Consider the following 20,878-nt stretch of genomic DNA (forward strand, 5'->3'; position numbering starts at 1 on the left):
GACTTTGCCCACAACAGAAGTAAGGCTCACTGGTCTATAGTTACTGGGGTTGTCTCTACTCCCCTTCTTGAACAAGGGGACAACATTTGCTATCCTCCAGTCTTCTGGCACTATTCCTGTTGAGAAAGATGACTTAAAGATCAAAGCCAAAGGCTCAGCAATCTCCTCCCTAGCTTCCCAAAGAATCCTAGGATAAATCCCATCTGGCCCAGGGGACTTATCTATTTTCACACTTTCCAGAATTGTTAACACCTCCTCCTTATGAACCTCAAGCCCTTCTAGTCTAGTAGCCTGAATCTCAGTATTCTCCTTGACAACATTGTCTTTTTCCTGTGTGAATACTGACAAAAAATATTCATTTAGCACCTCTCCTATCTCCTCGGACTCCAAGCACAACTTCCCACTACTGTCCTTGACTGGCCCTACTCTTACCCTAGTCATTTGTTTATTCCTGACATATCTATAGAAAGCTTTAGGGTTATCCTTGATCCTACCTGCCAAAGACCTCTCATGTCCCCTCCTGGCTCTTCTTAGCTCTCTCTTTTTAAGTCCTTCCTAGCTAACTTGTAACTCTCGAGCGCCCTAACTGAACCTTCATGTCTCATCTTTACATAAGCCTCCTTCTTCCTCTTGACAAGTGTTTCGACTGCCTTAGTAAACCACGGTTCCCTTGCTCGACCACTTCCTCCCTGCCTGACAGGCACATACTTATCAAGGACACGCAGTGGAGACTACCACTGGATTCACCGAATATTTTGCTGGCGAAAACGGCAGAGATGCCATCACTGGGGCCTCCAGACCCGTCACTATTTGGTTACTTGTCCCATTCCCAGTTAGGTTTCTTGAGCTATGTCCCATTTCTAACTGAGACAATGAAAGGGCAAAGCTACTGCCATTCTGTTACCAGCTACTCAACATCTAACCGATCACCTTTCATAAATATCACACTGGAACTTACCCCTCCCTGGAGTGAACTCAAATCTGATGTCGTTCAACTCCCTCCGTAAATTTCTGTGGAAACATGAAAACAGTGAATCCAAGAGATGTGTCACAATTTCTGCATTAACTTTTCCAGCTCTAAAATCTTTCTTCCTTAATGGGAGGACTTCCCTTCCGAGTTTGAAAATATTTTACTTCTTAAAAATCCACCCTTCCTTCCCCCTATCCTGCTCATTCTCCTCCTTCCAAATTCTTACCGGTGCCTGCTGACTTTAAGTGAACATTCCCCCACTACCCCCTCTGGATGGCACCGCCTCTAGGAGGGCCGGGCGGCCCCGCCTCTGGGAGGGCCGGGCAGCCGAGCCCTTCACAGTCATCATCAATCTCTCTGCGAGAGTGACTCTTGTTCTGGACTCTCTCCATGACCGCCTTGATTAACTGTTCCATTGGAAACCTTGGTAGAGCTGCTCCAATACACAGGCTACTTGTACTCATCTGAGGTGAACAGACACCAGTTCACCCATCAGCAGCACCACTTATTCCACTGAGTTGGCCTGTGTCCGTGCACACGGAACTCTCCACAAGATTTAATGAAGGTTGAATCCTCCTTGCCTTAGTCGTAGGACTAGATGTACAGAATTATCCTCGTTACTTAGATGAGATGGACTTTCCGATTGTTCCTGTCAAAAACATTAAAATGTTAAAATGAGTTAGAATATTATGCGTCTTTGTCAAATCCCAATCTTCAGAGATGTGCCCAGTTAGCTTCTGTAAGTTAGAAAAGAGATGTTTGTCTGTGATAATGTTCCATTTGGCCCACTGTGTGAGGGCACTTATCTTGTGGCACTACTCAATCCCAAAATAAAAAGAAACTACCTTGGTCAACTGCACTCTGCAAAGATGTCATCCTTGTGTTATTGCTAATCCATAGATTCACACAACATAATGTCCAATTGTCTATATATCCCCAGTCTGATCATAGTAGCTGTGATTCAGGGCAACACGGTGGCGCAGTGGGTTAGCCCTGTTGCCTCACAGCGTCGAGGTCCCAGGTTCGATTCCGGCTCTGGGTCACTGTCCGTGTGGAGTTTGCACATTCTCCCTGTGTCTGCGTGGGTTTCACCCCCACAACCCAAAGATATGCAGGGTAGGTGGATTGGCCGCGCTAAATTGCCCCTTAATTGGAAAAAAATTGAATTGGATATACTAAATAAAATTTAAAAATAAAACAAAATAGTAGCTGTGATTCTATTTCTTCAGGGGCACAAATTTATTGGCTAATAACAAGAGCATGGCATAAAATGTATTGTAAAATGTCAGGGTAGTATGAGGGTCTAGAGCTGAACCCTTATCCTCAGGGGCTGGTTTAGCACAGGGCTAAATCGCTGGCTTTGAAAGCAGACCAAGGCAGGCCAGCAGCACGGTTCAATTCCCGTAACGGCCTCCCCGAACAGGCGCCAGAATGTGGTGACTAGGGGCTTTTCACAGTAACTTCATTTGAAGCCTACTTGTGACAATAAACAATTTTCTTTTCATTTCATTTCATCAGCAGGATTGGCGGCTCAGGCATTAAACTATGGGAAGCTCTGGGCTTTCACCACTGTCATCCCAACAGATTGTCCAGCTCTTATTTGTACTTTCAGTTAGCATTAGTGAGTTTTGCCAGAGATGTATCTTGTTCTATTTGCCTCTGGCTGCTACATTAATCTAACATAATCAATAAAACTGGAGTCACTGCTCAGAAACCGAGGTACAGTTGTGTGTTATAGCAGGTCCTTCCCCCTCCTCTCACTCCCACTCCCTTCTGGGGTTCCCTTCTGGGGTTAGTTCCAAAGGCACTTGTCACCCTCCAATTTCCTGCCCTGGTGCCTATTGTCCATGCCTGAAACTTGAAGGTCCATGTTGGCAGGCTACCTGGCCATTCTCATGCTTCCAGCACCATGGCTGAAATTTCCTTCCTTGACACAAGTATTGAGAGCAATTTTAGTGGCCCATCTATGATCAATCTGACTTTGGATGTGGAACAGTGGTTAGCACTGCTGCCTCACAGTGTTGAGGACCCGGGTTCGATCCCAGCCCCGGTCACTGTCCATGTGGAGTTTGCACATTCTCCCCGTGTCTGCGTGGGTCTCCCCCCCCCCCCCCCCCCCCCCAAACCCACCAGGGTCAGTGGATTGGCCACGCTAAATCGCCCCCGAATTGGGAAAAAAAATAGAAAACGGTTTATTGCAAAGCAATTATATTTACAAAGGGGTCAGCTCTTAGTTCCATATCTGACTGACTTTATATAGAACTTAATCATGAATGTCCTCTGGTCCCCCCACCCCCTATATCTGGCTGGCAACCACCACTCCATTCGGAACACCGTGGTGGAGGTATTGTCTGAGGCTGCTACACTGCTTAATCCCTGTCGGAGAATTCGAACACCTGGCTCTCCATGTCGTATCTACAAACCTCTGTCAGTTTGCCATCTTCACCCTCGGGGTGATGTTCTAGCTTCTACCGGCATCGCATTTGGTTTGACTGTAATTTTCCTCTCCCGGGGAACCTTTCGTAAGACTGACCTCCTGGACCTTGTGTGATTGACGGGTTTTTTCATGACGTGACCCTGTGCCTAAAGTGGATGAGATACCGGCCGTGTCTGGCGGACAATTGTTCCTGAGATCCACGGGGGGAAGACTGCAACTGCAAACATAAGAGGGCTGGATTCTCTGCTTCCCGACACGGAAATCGCATTCCGCCGGCGATGGGGTGGAGAATCCGTTTTGACGCCAATATCGGGGGTAGCGCCGGTTTCTGTATTCGCCGCCCCCTAAAAATCGGCGTACTCTAGGAGTACGCTGCGCCAAGTATCCAAGGCCTTAGGCCATTGCCTGAGGCCCACCCCGCGACGCTCCGTCCCTGACCGGCCGCATTCCCAGCGGCGTGGGTTACGTGTGCTCACACCGCTCGGGAACCTCGCGTGACAGTTGCGGACTCAGTCCGGCACCGCCACAGTCAGGGGAGGGCCGATCCACAGGCAGAGGACTTTATTCGGGGCTGGGTCACTGTGGGTGGGTGGTCTGGGGCGTGTGAGTGGCCAAAGGGGGGGGCATTATTTTTGCGGTCCGGTGCGCATGCGCGGCCACGGAATTGGAAATGCTCAGGGCTGTATCGGCAGCTAGAGCTCGGTGCTCTAAGCTGCCTCCCTGCTAGCCCCCAGCAAAACGGGGAATCGGTGGCCTGGCGTAAAAGACCATCGCTTTCACGCCGGCTTGGGGACTTAGTCTCCAAAATGGAGAATCCACCCAGACTGTGTCACCTGGTACAAATTCCCTCCCACAGTCCTGAAAGATGTGCTGTTAGGTGAATTGGACATTCTGAATTCTCCCTCTGTGACCCGAACAGGCGCCGGAATGTGGCGACTAGGGGCTTATCACAGTAACTTCATTGCAGTGTTAATGTAAGTCTACTTGTGACAAATAAGATTATTATTATTAAACAGTCTGGGCAGCTTTCATCTGCCTGGGCAACCTCCTTCCTGTGGCGCACTTTCCTGCCAATATCAGGGAAAGCAAGACTAAGGCAGGTTCGAAGCCTCCGGCCTATTAGCAATTCAGCTGGTGCTACCCAGATCGCGGCATGCGGAGTGGTCCGATAGCAGAACAGGAATCTGACAGTCTTACGTCAATTGATCCCGCAGTCTGCTTTTTCAGCCCTTGTTTGAATGTCTATACCGCCTTTCTGCCAGCCCGTAGGAAGCTGGGTGATATGGGGCTGTACAGATGTGTGGCACCCCGTTCGCCTTCATGAATCCCATGAATTCCTCACTGGTGAAGTGTCACCAACACCTCTGGAATACAGTGTCTACTGAAGGACAGGCGCAATTTCTCAATGGTCGACTTTGAGGTGGTTGACAACATTCTATGGACGTCCAACCACTTGGAGTGGGCATCTATCAGAAGTAAGAACATTGAGCCTTGAAAGGGGTTGGCAAAGCCGGTGTGTAACCGCACCCACGGTCGTCCCAGCCATTCCCATGGGTGAAGGGGCGTGGCTGGCGGAGGCTCCTGACAAACGGCGCACTGCTGGGCTAACCGTTATATATTTGCATCCAGGTCCGGCCGCCAAATATAGCTGCGGGCGAGCATTTTCATTTTGGACACCCCCGGGTGCCTGTGTGCAGGTCCCTCAAGATCGGGTCTTGGCCCTTACCCAGGACAACGACGCGCATACCCCACAAAAGGATGCAGTCTTCCACGCTAAACTCGGACGTTTTTGTCGAATACCGGTAACTCATTGGGCAGTCTTCTATGTTGAGCACCCCCCCCCCCATACAAGACTATGTGTCGAACATTTGAAAGGACAGGGTCAGTTTGTGATGCTGTAAGAGGCAACGAGTCCATAAAATTGAGCGTGGCGACTGCCTCCAGGAAAGCCCAACATTGTTTCCTGGTGGAGGTGATGGGCGGAATCACTTTTGTCTTCTTTGAAAAGAGGAAGCAGACTTCCGGGTGCGGCGATGACCAGCTAAGTCGCACGTTTCGGCAGCTCCCGGTGGAAAGGACTTTTGGGCTCTTAATAGGAGCCCCAACAGCAATTTTAACGGCTAAAAACACTGTGTGATAAACCAGAAGGGAATCCCCCCTGGACACGGATGGAAAAAGGAGAGGAAAGTGGCCGGATTGCGGTGGATCCTCTAGAGCAGCGGCAAGGAAGGCAGGCACAAAGCAAGATGGCGTCGGAAGGTGGCAGTTTAACATGGGGCCCGGAGCAACAAGAGTTCCTGCGGCGTTGCGTGGAAGAACTTAAAAAGGAGATGAAGAAGGAGCTGTTGGCCCCGATATTACAGGCGATTGAAGGGCTAAAGGAGGAGCAAAAGACCCAGGAGCAGGAGCTTTGGGTCGTGAAGGCAAAGGCTGCTGAGAATGAGGACGACATACAGGGCCTGGTGGTGAAGACAGAGATGCACGAGGCACAACACAAAAGGTGTGTGGAAAGGCTGGAGGTGCTGGAGAATAATGCGAGGAGGAAGAATTTAAGGATTCTTGGTCTTCCCAAAGGTGCAGAAGGGGCGGACGTCGGGGCATATGTGAGCACGATGCTGCACTCGTTAATGGGATCGGAGGCCCCGACGGGCCCGTTGGAGGTGGAGGGAGCCTATCGAGTTATGGCGCGAAGACCGAGGGCTGGAGAAATTCCTCGAGCCATAGTGGTGAGATTTCACCGATTATAAGGACAGAGAGATGGTCCTCGGATGGGCAAAGAAAACTCGGAGCAGTAGGTGGGAGAACGCGGTGATCCGCGTATATCAAGATTGGAGTGCGGAGGTGGCGAGAAGGAGGGCAAGCTTTAATCGGGCCAAGGCGGTGCTGCACAAAAGGAAGGTTAAATTTGGAATGCTGCAGCCGGCAAGACTGTGGGTCACACATCAAGGGAAACACCACTACTTTGAAACGGCAGAAGAGGCGTGGACATTTATTGTCGAGGAGAAACTGGAATAAGCGGGCTAGAAAAAGAACGTTTGGGACAAAGTGGTGGGGCGAAGAGGGGGAAAACGGGAAGAGATGATTTCCCAAGTTGTCAATCCTGTGACCCTGTAACTTTTCTCTCTTCCCCATGTCGTGGGGGAGGGAGGATGAGGAGCTGGGGGCGCCGGCCATTGGGGGCGGGGCCAAATGGGAAGCGCAGGCTTTGTTCCCGCGCTATGGTAATCATGGCGGGAACAGGGAAGCAGGAAGGAGGGGGCCTCGCACAGTGGGAGCCGAGGTCACGCGGGGGAAGCCGAGGTCGGCCAGAGTTTGCTGACTTCTGGGAGCAACATGGGGGTGCAATTACGCTAGTGAGGGATCTAGTGGGGGGGGGGGGGTTAACTGGGTTGCTGCTGCTGGGGAGAAGGGGGAGCTGGTATGGGGTGGGGTGGTCGGGGCGGGAGGGCGCCGTTGGGGGGAGCTACGGCTACGTGGGAACCGGGTGAGGAGCTGGATTGAAAAAGGAGATGGCTAGTCGACAAGGGGGGGGGGGGGGGGGGGGTGTAGGAAGCCCCCCAACCCGGCTGATCACGTGGAATGTGAGGAGACGCATCTGAAACTGATAGACCAGGTCAGACTACGCAAAGGATGGGTGGGGCAGGTGTTTCATTCTGGGCTATACGCAAAAAACAGGGAGGTGGCTATACTAGTGGGGAAGCGGGTAATGTTTGAGGCAAAGACCATAGTGGCGGATAGTGGGGGCAGATACGTGATGGTGAGTGGCAAATTGCAAGGGGAGGCGGTGGTCTTAGTGAACGTATATGCCCCGAACTGGGATGATGGCAACTTTATGAGGCGTATGTTAGGATGTATCCCGGACCTAGAGGTGGGGAAGTTGGTAATGGGTGGAGATTTTAATACGGTGCTGGACCCGGGGCTGGACAGATCGAGGTCCAGGACTGGAAGGAGGCCGGCTGCAGCTAGGGTGCTTAAGGACTTTATGGAGCAGTTGGGAGGAGTAGACCCCTGGAGATTTAGTAGACCTAGGAGTAAGGAGTTTTTGTTTTTCTCCTATGTCCACAAAGTTTATTCATTGATAGACTTTTTTGTTTTGGGAAGGGCACTGATCCCGAAGGTGACGGGGACGGAGTACACGACTATAGCTATTTCGGATCACGCTCCACATTGGGTGGACCTGGAGATAGGGGGGGAAAAAGAACAGCGTCCACCCTGGAGAATGGACATGGGATTATTGGCAGATGAGGGGGTGTGTTTAAGGGTGAGGGGGTGTATTGAAAGGTACTTGGAACTCAATGATAATGGGGAGGTTCAGGTGGGAGTGGTCTGGGAGGCGCTGAAGGCAGTGGTTAGAGGGGAGCTGATACCTATTAGGGCACATAAAGGAAAGCAGGAAGGTAGGGAAAGGGAGCGGTTGTTGAAAGAACTTCTGAGGGTGGACAGACAATATGCGGAGGCACCGGAGAAGGGACTGTACAGGCAAAGGCTACATGTAGAATTTGACTTGTTGACTACGGGTAACGCAGAGGCACAATGGAGGAAGGCACCGGGTGTACAGTACGAATATGGGGAGAAGGCGAGCAGGTTGCTGGCCCACCAACTGAGGAAGAGGGGAGCAGCGAGGGAGATGGGGGGGGGGGTGAGAGATGAGGAGGGAGAGATGGAGCGGGGAGCGGAGAGAGTGAATGGAGTGTTCAAGGCATTTTATGAAAGATTATATGAAGCTCAGCCCCCGGATGGGAAGGAGAGAATGATGTGCTTTCTGGATCAGTTGGAATTTCCAAGGTGGAGGAGCAGGAGAGGGTGGGACTGGGAGCACAGATTGAGACGGAGGAAGTAGTGAAAGGGATTGGGAGCATGCAGGCGGGGAAGGCCCCGGGACCAGACGGATTCCCGGTGGAATTTTATAGGAAGTATATGGACTTGCTGGCCCTGCTACTGATGAGAACCTTTAATGAGGCGAGGGAAAGGGGACAGCTGCCCCCGACTATGTCAGAGGCAACGATATCGCTCCTCCTAAAGAAGGAAAAAGACCCGCTGCAATGCGGGTCCTATAGGCCTATTTCCCTCCTGAATGTGGACGCTAAGATTCTGGCCAAGGTAATGGCAACGAGGATAGAGGATTGTGCCCCGGGGGTGGTCCATGAGGACCAAACTGGGTTTGTGAAGGGGAGACAGCTGAATACAAATATACGGAGGCTGCTAGGGGTAATGATGATGCCCCCACCAGAGGGGGAAGCGGAGATAGTGGTGGCGATGGATGCCGAGAAAGCATTTGATAGAGTGGAGTGGGATTATTTGTGGGAGGTGCTGAGGAGATTTGGCTTTGGAGATGGGTATATCAGGTGGGTACAGTTGCTGTTTCGGGCCCCGATGGCGAGTGTGGTCACGAACGGACGGGGGTCTGACTATTTTCGGCTCCATAGAGGGACGAGGCAGGGATGTCCTCTGTCCCCGTTATTGTTTGCACTGGCGATTGAGCCCCTGGCCATGGCACTGAGGGGTTCCAGGAAGTGGAGGGGAGTACTTAGGGGGGGAGAAGAACACCGGGTATCTCTGTATGCGGATGATTTGTTGTTATATGTGGCGGACCCGGCAGAGGGGATGCCAGAGATAATGCGGATACTTGGGGATTTTTCAGGGTATAAATTGAACATGGGGAAAAGTGAGCTGTTTGTGGTGCATCCGGGGGAGCAGAGCAGAGAGATAGAGGATTTACCATTGAGGAAGGTAACAAGGGACTTCCGGTACCTGGGGATCCAGATAGCCAAGAATTGGGGTACATTACATAGGCTTAATTTAACACGGTTGGTGGAACAGATGGAGGAGGATTTCAAGAGATGGGACATGGTGTCCCTGTCATTGGCAGGTAGGGTGCAGGCGGTTAAAATGGTGGTTCTCCCGAGATTCCTTTTTGTGTTCCAGTGCCTCCCGGTGGTGATCACAAAGGCTTTTTTCAAAAGAATTGAGAAGAGCATTATGAGTTGTGTGGGCTGGGAAGACCCCGAGAGTGAGGAGGGGATTCTTGCAGCGTAGTAGGGACAGGGGGGGGCTGGCACTACCGAGCCTCAGCGAGTACTACTGGGCCGCCAATGTTTCAATGGTGTGTAAGTGGAGGGGAGAAGGGGAGGGAGCGGCGTGGAAGAGATTGGAGAGGGCATCCTGCAGGGGGACTAGCCTGCAAGCAATGGTGACGGCGCCGTTGCCGTTCTCACCAAAGAAATACACCACAAGCCCGGTGGTGGTGGCTACATTGAGAATTTGGGGGCAGTGGAGACGGCATAGGGGAGGGATGGGAGCTTCGGTGCGGTCCCCGATAAGAAACAATCATAGGTTCGTTCCGGGGAGAATGGATGGGGGATTTGGAGCATGGCAAAGAGCTGGGGTAGTACAATTAAGAGATCTATTTGTAGATGGGACGTTTGCGAGTCTGGGAGCGCTGACTGAGAAATATGGGCTGCCCCAAGGGAATGCATTTCGGTATATGCAATTGAGGGCTTTTGCGAGGCAACAGGTGAGGGAATTCCCGCAGCTCCCGACGCAGGAAGTGCAGGATAGAGTGATCTCAGAGACATGGGTGGGGGACGGTAAGGTGGCGGACATATACAGGGAGATGAGGGACGAGGGGGAGATCATGGTAGATGAGCTGAAAGGGAAATGGGAAGAAGAACTGGGGGAGGAGATTGAGGAGGGGCTGTGGGCTGATGCCCTACGTAGGGTAAACTCATCGTCCTCGTGTGCCAGGCTAAGCCTGATACAATTTAAGGTGCTACACAGGGCGCATATGACTGGAGCACGGCTTAGTAAATGTTTTGGGGTAGGGGATAGGTGTGTGAGATGCTCGAGAAGCCCAGCGAATCACACCCACATGTTCTGGTCATGCCCGGCACTACAGGGGTTCTGGGTGGGGGGTGGCAAAGGTGCTTTCGAAGGTGGTGGGGGTCCGGGTCGAACCAAGCTGGGGGTTGGCTATATTTGGGGTTGCAGAAGAGCCGGGAGTGCAGGAGGCGAGAGAGGCTGACGTGTTGGCCTTTGCGTCCCTCGTAGCCCGGCGCAGGATATTGTTAATGTGGAAGGAAGCCAAACCCCTGGGTGTGGAGACCTGGATAAATGACATGGCAGGGTTCATAAGGTTGGAACGGATTAAGTTCGTGTTAAGGGGTTCGGCTCAGGGGTTCACCAGGCGGTGGCAACCGTTCGTCGACTACCTCACAGAAAGATAGAGGGAATAGAAAAGAAATAGACAACAGCAGCAACCCAGGGGGGAGGGGGGGGGGTGGGGGGGAGGAATCGGACGGACTCTCAGGGATGTTATTGTATATGTATAGGTATTTGGTATATGTAATTGTATATTGGACTGTTGGATTGTATTTTTGGAGAGTATTTATTTTGGACAAGGCAGTTGCCATGTAGTTTTGTTTTTGTTTATATATTTATTTATTTGTTTAAAACTGGCCACGGTTATTTATATTGCTTTATTGTTGTGTAAAAGAAACACTACGTATTGTTATGTTTGGCCAAAAAGCTTGAATAAAATATATTTTTTAAAAAAGAAAAGAGGAAGCAGCGGCTTGTGGTCCGTGATGATTGGGAACCATCGACTGCACACGTACAGATGGAATTTCTTCACGGCGAAGACAACTGCCAAACCTTCTTGCTCAATTTGCGCATAATTGCGCTCGGCTGCGGCCAATCTCCAGGAGCCGAAAGCGATAAGATATAGGAACAGAATTGGATCATTCGGCCCATCGAGTCTGCTCCGCCATTCAATCATGGCTGACATTTTCCCATCCCCATTCTCCTGCCTTCTCCCCATAACCCCTGATCCCCTTATTGATCAAGAACCTATCTATTATAATCTTTATTATTGTCACAAGTAGGCTTACATTAACACTGCAATGAAGTTACCGTAAAAAGCCCCTCGTCTCCACAATCCAGCACCTGTTCGGGTCACTGAGGGAGAATTCAGAATGGCCAAATTTCCGGTCTCTCTCTGCCATCCTCTGCGTGCAGTGTGATAAAACGGCGGCAGTGACAGACGGTGACATGTCACACACGACGACTAGTTTGGCAGGATTGTAGTGCATTAACAAGCCTGAGGAACATAGAACATACAGTGCAGAAGGAGGCCATTCGGCCCATCGAGTCTGCACCGACCCACTTAAGTCCTCACTTCCAACCTACGCCTGTAAGCCGATAACCCCTCCTAACCTTTTTGGTCACTAAGGGACAGTTTATCATGGCCAATCCACCTAACCTGCAGATCTTTGGACTGTGGGAGGAAACTGGAGCACCCGGAGGAAACCCACACAGACACTGGGAGAACGTGCAGATTCCGCACAGACAGTGGCCCAGTGGGGAATCGCACCTGGGACCCTGGCGTTGTGAAGCAACAGTGTTAACCACTGTGCTACCGTGCTGCCCTGTGAGTCAATTGTTTTTATTTTTCACTAGTGCGAATGCTTTTTCCTGTTGCCTTCTCCACCCCATTCTGTGTTCTTTTTTAAGAGGAAGGATAGGGGGATTAACATGGTGCTGGGATGAACTTTCTGTAATAGTTCACCAATCCCATGAAGGCCACAACTCTTATTGTCAGGTGCCTGAGCTTGTTGACTTGCGAATACTTTCTCTGCGACTGGATGTAGCCCCTCACGATCCACTCAGTAACGCAGGTACACTACTTCCCTCACATGAAATACGCATTTTTCTCTCCGTAGACGAATGCCTGTCTTGGAAAAACGACGGAGAACATCGTCCAAATTACTGAAATGTTCATGTTCAGTTGCCCCTGTGACTAGCAGGTCATCCAGATGCACTGCCACTCGCAGCAATCCTCTCAGTATGTCTTCCATCACTCTCTGGAAAATTGCACAGGACGATGACACTCCACAGGGCAGTCAGGTTACCTGTACAGGCCTCTATGGGTGTTTATGGTGACACATTTACGTGAGAAAGGGTCCAACTCTAACTCCCAAGTGTGCATAGCTCATATCAAGCTTCGTAAATGAGTGTCCACCGGCCAGTTTTGCGTACAGATCCTTGATACGGGACATCGGGTAATGATCCAGCCGGGAAACCCTGTTGGCCGTCAATTTGTAATCCCCACACAGTCTGACCATCTTATCTGGTTTGAGCATTAAACCAGTCGCGAAACGCACTGGTTTAATGATCCCAAGGCCTTCGCGCTGGCTTAGATTGGCCTCAACCTTCGCTAACCAGGCATAAGGGACTAGGCGAGCCCTAAACTACTTTGGTTGTGTGTCCAGGTCTACTGAGAGTTTTGCCATGGCCCTCTTTATTTTTCCCAGTCTGGGTTGGAAAACCTCAGGGTATTTCCCTAGCACTTCATATTGGCCTCCAGATCCCACTTGGAAAACTTGTTGCCAGTCCAGGTATAGGCATTTTAAGCAATTGCGGCCTAGCAGGTTGGGGCCGTGTCACTTTACGATGATCAATGGGAGTCGCACCGACTGTTGCCAGTAAATTACTGGGGTCATTGTGGTTCCCACAATGGCTAACGGTTCGCCGGTGTACGTCGCTAATCTTGCGTCAGTGTCCGCAGATCTAACTGCTGTACCGCCACCGTTATCCTGTCGAAGGTTTGCTTTCCAGTACTGAAACGCAGCTCCCATGTCAAGTTCCATTTCTAAAGGATGCCCAATAACCTACACCCCAGGGGGCACCCAGGGTGTTGCAAAAAAATCAGCCGCAGGCACCCTTCCTCTGGCTGGTCCAGGAGGCAAGTGCAAGCACTCAGTTGGCGTCTGGGGCAGCAGGGTGCTGGCTAACTTGTGCCTTGCGCTCCCTGCAGCTCCTGCATCCACATTCTCCTCAACGTCGGGGTTCTCCCTCTACCGACCCCGGGGAGGTATCCCATCAGGACGTTCCACTCCTTGACCAATAAACGTGGCCTCTACGGTGCTCGGTCCAGGGTGGGGTTTCAGTCCTGGGAAGGGGGGCGCTCGGCAGGAGGGAAATCCCCTGGATTTCTTGCACTCCTCTCTCAGCACCTTCATGGGAAAGCAAAATTTGCACGGCCTGCTGAAGGTCTAGGGGCGGTTCGGATAGCAGTTTCCTTTGGGTGGCCATGTTATTGATGCCACAGACCAAGCGATCTCGCAGCATTTCGGAGAGAGCATTTCCGTATTCCCAAAATTCGGCTAGTTTTCATAGCCTCGTCAGAAACTCGGTTACAGACTCTCCTGGGGTCCTCGCTTGCCATGTTAAAACGGTATCTCTGCGCCATAACTGATTGTTTAAGGTTGAAGTGCAGTGCCACTAAGATTACCAATCCCTCAAAAGTCTTGGTGTTCAGAGCTGTGGGATCTGTAAGGCTCTTTATCACCCATACGTATGAGCTTCACAGTCAGTAATATCAGTCTGTTGATCCACATCGGTGATAGTGTTCACCCGGAAAATGTGACGCCTGCGTACTGTGTCCATTCCTCTATGCTCGTGTTGAACACGCCCAACCATCCAAACAAAGGCTTTTTTGTGATAGAAAAAAAATTACTCCAACCTAAGTTCAGCAGTGGAAAGGAGGTGGTTGTTCGTCCGACAGTGTAGCAGCATCGACAGTAGTCCATTTCTATCCTCGTTGCCAGTTGAGTAGACCACAGACTAGTCCAAGTCAAGTAGGTGAAAGAAAACGGTTTATTGCAATTATATTTACAACATACATCAAATCGCAGCGGGGTCAGCTCTGTCGGTTCCATTCCTGGCCGACTTTATCTCGGCTTCAATCATGAATGTCCTCGAGCTCCCCGCCCCTCAGCGGGGGAGCTCGTACTCGGCGAGACTCGTGGGGAGATTGATTGTTCCAACTCCATGGGTCTCGTGCGAGTTATAACCAAAATGTTTTGGGTTGTATGGTAGGAAGGGATGTCACTGCTCTCACATTTAGCACCTTCCCGTTGCCTTTCTATTACAAATGCACACATTTTAAAATTCACTGCATTGCCCGAAATGTAATGTTGTTTGGGACAATTAATCTATGTTGTGTAAGATTTGTGTTGTTTAAGTGTTCCTTTAATCTTGGATTTATCAAGGGCAGGCAGTTGGTGGCCAATATAAGAAAGCTGCTCAATGTGATTATGATGCCCCCGGAGAGTAGGGAGGTTTAGGTAGTTGCGGCAATGGATGTAGAGAAGGCGTTCGACCGGGTGGCGTGGGACTATTTATGGGAGGTGTTGGGGAGATTTGGGTTCGGTAGGGGGTTTATCGACTGGGTTAGGCTGTTGTACCAGGCCCCGGTGGCGAGTGTAAGGACGAATAGGACGACATCGGACTATTTTAGGCTGTACCGGGGGACAAGGCAGGGAGGTCCCCTCTCCCCACTGCTGTTTGCGTTGCCATAGAGCTAATTGCTCTGAGAGCTTCAAGGGGTTGGAAGGGGCTGGTTGGGGGGGGGAAACGTGGAACATAGGGTCTCGCTGTATGCGGACGACCTGCTCTTGTATGTAGCAGATCCAGGGGCAGGGATGAGGGAGATCGTGGTGATTCTGGGGGAATTTGGCCGGTTTTCGGGATACAAACTGAATATGACAAAGAGCGAGATGTTTGTAGTCCAGGCAAGAGGTCAGGAGGGTCGGCTGGGGGAAGTTACCGTTTAGGTTAGTGGGGGACAGTTTTAGGTATTTAGGGATACAAGTGGCGCGCGACTAGGGCCGGTTACACAAGTTGAACTTGTCCTGGTTGGTCGAGCAGATGAGGGTCGAATTCCGGAGATGGGATGCGCTACCGCTGACGCTGGCTGGGAGGGTACAGACGGTTAAGATGACGGTCCTACCGAGATTTTTATTTGTGTTCCAATGCCTCCCGATTTTCATCCCACGGTCCTTTTTTAAGAGGATTAACAGAATCATTTTGGGCTTTGTCTGGGCGGGTAAGTCCCCGCGGGTGAAGAAGGTGATGCTCGAGAGGAATCGGGGGAAGGGGGGGCTTGCCCTGCCGAACTTCAGTAATTACTACTGGGCGGCTAACATAGCCATGATAAGGAAGTGGGTGGTGGGGAAGGGATCGGTTTGGGAGCGGATGGAGGCAGCTTCATGGAGGGGCACCAGCTTGGGGGCGTTGATAACGACTGATATGCCACCAGTCCCATGGTGGTGGCGGCCCTGAGGATTTGGGGTCAGTGGAGGAGGTACGTGGGAACAGTGGTGCCTCGGTCTGGTCCCCAATATGTGACAAACACCAGTTTGCTCCGGGGAACCTGGATGGGGGGTTTCGGGTATGGCAAAGGATGGGAATTGAGAAGATGGGGGATCTGTTCCTGGAAGGGAGCTTCCCTAGCTTGAGGGTGCTGGAGAAGTTTGGGCTGGCAACAGGGAATTACTTCAGATATTTACAGGTGCGGGACTTTCTGTGCAGGCAGGTATCATCCTTCTCACTCCTGCCACTAAGCGGGATCCAGGATAGGGTAGTGTCTAGGGGATGGGTGGGAGAGGGGAGCGTCTCGGACATCTACAAAGAACTAATGGGAGCGGAGGAGACGCAGGTCGAGGAGCTGAAGCATAAGTGGGAGGAGGAACTGGGTGGAGAGATGGAGGACGGCCTATGGGCGGACGCGTTGAGCAGAGTCAACGCGACCGCTACATGCGCAAGGCTTAGCTTGATCCAATTCAAGGTGGTCCACCGGGCCCACATGACAGTGGCCCGGATGAGTAGATTCTTTGGGGTGGAGGACAGGTGTATAAAATGTGCAGGAGGACCAGCGAACCATGTCCACGTGTTCTGGGTGTGTCCAAAACTTAGGGGATATTGGCAGGGGTTTGCGGACGTCATGTCCAGAGTATTGAAAACCAGGGTGGTAATGAGTCCAGAGGTGGCAATTTTCGGGGTGTCGGAAGATCCGGGAATTCAGGAGGAGAAAGAGGAAGATGTTCTGGCCTTTGCATCCCTGGTAGCCCGGAGACGGGTACTGCTAGCTTGGAGGGACTCAAAGCCTCCGAAGTCGGAGGCCTGGTTAATTGACATGGCGAGTTTTCTCAGCCTAGAGAAGATTAAATTCGCCTTGAGAGGGTCACTGTTGGGGTTTGCCCGGAGGTGGCAACCATTCATCGACTTCTTTGCAGAGAATTAATCGACAGCAGGTGCGGGGGGAGGGGGGGGGGGGCTTGGGTAGCATAGAGTAGGTGGTTAAATTGGAGGGACGGGTGCCGGTGTTTGCACTATGATTATTGTTCTTTGTACACTATTTTGATACTGTTGCTGTTTGTAATGCCAAAAATACCTCATTAAAATTGTTTTTTTTTAAAAAAGTGTTCCTTTAATCTACACTCTCTCAACTGCACTTATTTTTTTATTAAACTATCTTGTCTGCTGTACAATAAACCTGCCATTATCGTGGGCTGAAAGTCAGAAATGAACACATTTTGAACATTTGGTAGCTGTTATTTGGTTGGTGATTTGATGTTTTAGGTTTGAACAAGGATCGCACAACAAGGGCCACAGAGGGTTTGTCTGTTACCATCGGGATGTGCCCACACCCTCGGGACGTGCCCACACAATCAACCAGCTTTGAGAGGAATTGTTTAAAACGTTTAAAATCGTTTTTTAAACTAGGCAGGAAGCGAATAGCAGTCTAGTGTTCTGACCAGATGGTATAGATTTGTATAATAAATTCAGAACCCAAAACTCGAATTGATTTTTATCCAATGTTGCCCTCCGCTGCTGATGGCATCGATTCGCTGGGGGTTGATCCAGCTTCACCCCTGACAATTGACACAAGAACAAAATGTACTCACAGTTTTAAAGGTGGTAGGTTTCTGTTCATCATATGCATCACCTGATTCATCGTCACTCCATTCCCAGCCTCCATCCTCTGTTTTGTAGAGATGACCACTTGATCCTTGGGCCCGTCTCACCTATGGTCAATCACAACACAGGTGAAAGGTCAATTGGCAACATTGGTTTTTCTGGTAAATTCTTTTTTTTGGCCGTCTTCTCCTCTCTTCAGTTGCCTCTTGCCAGGATTTCGCCCTCCATCTGTCCTGTAATTAACTAGGTAACATCCAGCGGTTGAGTAACTTGTTAACTTCACTGTGATTAGAATAACCAGTTGGTTTACTTGAGATAACGCAAACATGACGAAGGTGGAATATTTGGAATGGTCTTTGAGAAAAGAAAAGTGTCTGGGTAGGTGTTCAGCTTCATTCTAGTTGATTTAAAAAAAAAAGGAAGACTTGAGTTTATATCCTGCCTTTCGCAGCCGTAAGTGCACCAAAGTGCTTTTACAGCCATTTAAGTACTTTAAGTGTAGCCCCTGTTGTAAATAGGAAATGCAGCAGCCAAATTGCGCACAGCAAGCTCTCACACACAGCAATATGATGACCAGATAATCTTTGATGTTGATGGCAGGATAAATATTCATAAGAACTCCCCTGCTCATCTTCGAAATAGTGCCATGGGATCTTTGACGTCCAGCCGAAGTGTCAGATGTATCTGACACTTCGGTTTAATGTATCATCCAAAAGGTAGCACCTTCAACAGTGCAGCACTCCCTCAGTACTGTAAATGATATTGTGGTAAACATGCAGTGTGTCGAACAGTAATGAAAGGTGTGCATTCCTATAGTGCCCTTATATGTCACTGAGAAACAAACTCCTTTTGAAGTGCGGTCACTATTGTTATGTAAGTAATTGCAGCCAGAAACTTGCGCACAGAAAAGATCCACAGTCATGAGGTGAAGGACCAGTTAACTTGTTTTGGCAGTGGTGGTTGAAGAATAAATGTTCACCAGGAAAAACTGCCCCACTCTTCTTTGATGGGATTTTCTTCTGTCCACCTGCGCAGGCTGGTGGGACGTCGGTTTGTCTGACACGGCAGCGCTCCCTCACTACTGCACTGTAGTGTCAATTTAGGATATGTGCTCAAGTCCTGAACTCATACCCTCCGAGGCAAGAATGTGACTTTGTCAACTAAATCATACTGCCTTCTGTCTAGGCAAATTGTCGATAAAATTTGCATTGTGTCTGCTGGGCAACGTTCTCCAATGCTTTTCAAATACAGACCTTTTTGTTTGACTGGCTCACTCGCAGACTTTGGCATCGTGCCAGTAGATTGGACTGTGTTGTCAGCCTGCAATAAGACAGAAGAATTCTATTTGCGCAATGTATAGAGGGTTGAAGTGCCCATGGATTAATGCGTCCCTCTGTGTCTCTGAGCAGCCCACAATGCACATCTGTGAGTTGCCCACTGTATCCCTCTTCTCTGTTCTATGCTTTTGTGCACCTTGGCCCAATCTTTGGGGAATTGTAGTGTTGGTTAAAATCTCAAAATATTGCCCCTTTTATGAGAAGGGAACATTAGGTCTAAATAAGACCCAGTATTTAAATGAGACTGGAAGATCAACTATTTGTGTGCGCTTGCCTTTATCGTTTGTACTGACGGTTGTGCAGGAGTCTCCCATTGTTGGGGCAGGTTTTGCAGTGCAAATTGTTGCTCAATTAGACCTCAATATCTCTCCAGTGAACTGCTGCAATTTGGTCTGTCTACATTGTACGCCACTGTAACAAACACTTCACCCATTGTAAGGAATCAAGTAGTTCTTTATGCTTCTGTTCCAAACCAACCAAGTTCGTTCTGGTTCCATGACCCCATGACCTTCGGAGGCATCTGTCTTCTCAGTTAATGTCACCTCATTTGCATTTTGTTTACTCATCTGCTCACTGACTTGTCCTCAATATGAGAACTGCAACTATCACTGCCCTCATTACATTGCTCCATTGAGCCATGTTGGCAAAAACCCTTCAGCAACCGGAAACACAACTCCAATCTGTAAATCATTGCAGGGCAGTGTCTTTACCTTTGTGTCCTTTTGCCCCCCACTTAACGACTGGCCCAACAACTTCTCCATCAGATAGTCTTTATTCTGAAACAAGAAAACAAGTTCCACATGAAACGAGAGGTTCTATTGGTTAAAGCACTGGCCTCTTATGTTTGTATTTAGCTAGGGGCGGCACGGTGGCGCAGCGGTTAGCACTGCTGCCTCACGGGGCCGAGTTCCCGGGTTCGATCCCAGCTCTGGGTCACTGTCCGTGTGGAGTTTGCACATTCTCCCTCACGGCGCTGAGGACCCGGGTTCGATCCTGGCCCCAGGTCACTCTCCGTGTGGAGTTTGCACATTCTCCCCGTGTCTGCGTGGGTTTCGCCCCCACAACCCAAAGATGTGCAGGGTAGGTGGATTGGCCACACTAAATTGCCCCTTAATTGGAAAAAATAATTGGGTAATCTAAATTTTTTAAAAATGAAAAAAAATGTTTGTATTTAGCCCATGAATGGAAGCTGCAGTAGAAATCAGCACTTGTGTAGCCCCCAATATCTGTCCAGTGAACTCCGGTTAAATTGACCATAGCGCAATAGGCCAAGACGATCAAAATATCAGTCAAGGGCACTTCAAATGTTCAGGAACAGAAGGGACAATTCTTTTCCCCCTCTCCACCTGCCTACCTGACCTGCTGTGTGTTCCCACTAGTCAGTGTTTTTCTGTCAGCTAGGCCAGGTGCCAAACTGTGGAAGGAAAGAGTTTTTTGTGAAGCTTCACTCAATCGCCACATGTTGTCTGATTGGCCACCTCTCTCTTACATTTAACACTCAATCCCTTGTCTCTGTCACAATCTGTTTTGCCTTTCCTTCATTTATGAATGGTGATCCTCTCGGTTTGCTCTCTTGCTTCTATTCTCTAAGTGTAGTGTCCTCCACACTCTTTCTCCTCCCTTCCCTATGTCTTCAAAATGCTGAAAGCAAGACCCATCGCACAAACGTATTAATCAGTTGCTCATGCGTGTCTTTAGATATTTGGGTACTTGGTAGCACTGCCCTCACCTCGGAATGAACTGCCAATCCTAATCTCTTGACCGGGATGGCTTTCCATTCTAATGTCAACACATTGGGTGTAAGTTCAGCGTCACAATTGCTGGAACAACATGCCCTGTTACAGACATGTTGTTGTCTGGAGCTACAGATAGTGAAGAGACTCCAACTTTCTTCCACATGGCTCACCTGGAATCTCTCCCACTCTTACTGCAGCCAATTGGTGGATGTTAGAAGGATTTTCAGGTTGATAATCAAACTAAAGGAGGTATATATAACGGGCAACCAATCCGATGTCCCCTGCATTATACCAAGGCAAAGTTACCTCCATTTGTTTGGGCAACTAAACCTGGAGGGATATTTGTCCAGGGAGCAGGAAGGATTTAAAAAGACCTATTTGCCAGGCATGCACATTTGGATTGGGCAATTTCAAAGGTTTCTTTGCCCATTTGTTTGTTTAAGAAAAACAAAAGGAGTTCTTTGTGATAGACAAGTGGGTAAAGGTAATACATAGTTTGGTACTGAGCTGTTCTGATAAGATCCCAGGCTCTAACCTCTGCTGGAGTTGGCTTAACTCATCCAGGTTTCTTTTCAGTTTCAAAGGCAGAAGTGGCAAATGCCTGGGCCTGGGTGAAGAACAATAAATTATGCCCTCTGTC

General features: G+C 49.8%; 1 protein-coding gene across 1 annotated transcript in view; it reads right to left on the reverse strand.

The window, feature by feature from the left end:
* LOC140405481 (STE20/SPS1-related proline-alanine-rich protein kinase-like) overlaps positions 1–20,878 on the reverse strand; it is a 253,266-nt gene that overhangs the window by 12,436 nt on the left and 219,952 nt on the right. The window contains exons 11-14 of the mRNA XM_072493974.1: positions 19,213–19,278; positions 17,153–17,272; positions 1,552–1,619; positions 959–1,011 (exon numbers count right to left, since the gene is read on the reverse strand). Of these exons, the coding sequence (XP_072350075.1) occupies positions 959–1,011; positions 1,552–1,619; positions 17,153–17,272; positions 19,213–19,278 (307 nt within the window). The remainder of the gene's footprint in view (positions 1–958; positions 1,012–1,551; positions 1,620–17,152; positions 17,273–19,212; positions 19,279–20,878) is intronic.

This window comes from Scyliorhinus torazame, chromosome X (assembly GCF_047496885.1).
Source record: "Scyliorhinus torazame isolate Kashiwa2021f chromosome X, sScyTor2.1, whole genome shotgun sequence".
Classification (NCBI taxonomy): domain Eukaryota; kingdom Metazoa; phylum Chordata; class Chondrichthyes; order Carcharhiniformes; family Scyliorhinidae; genus Scyliorhinus; species Scyliorhinus torazame.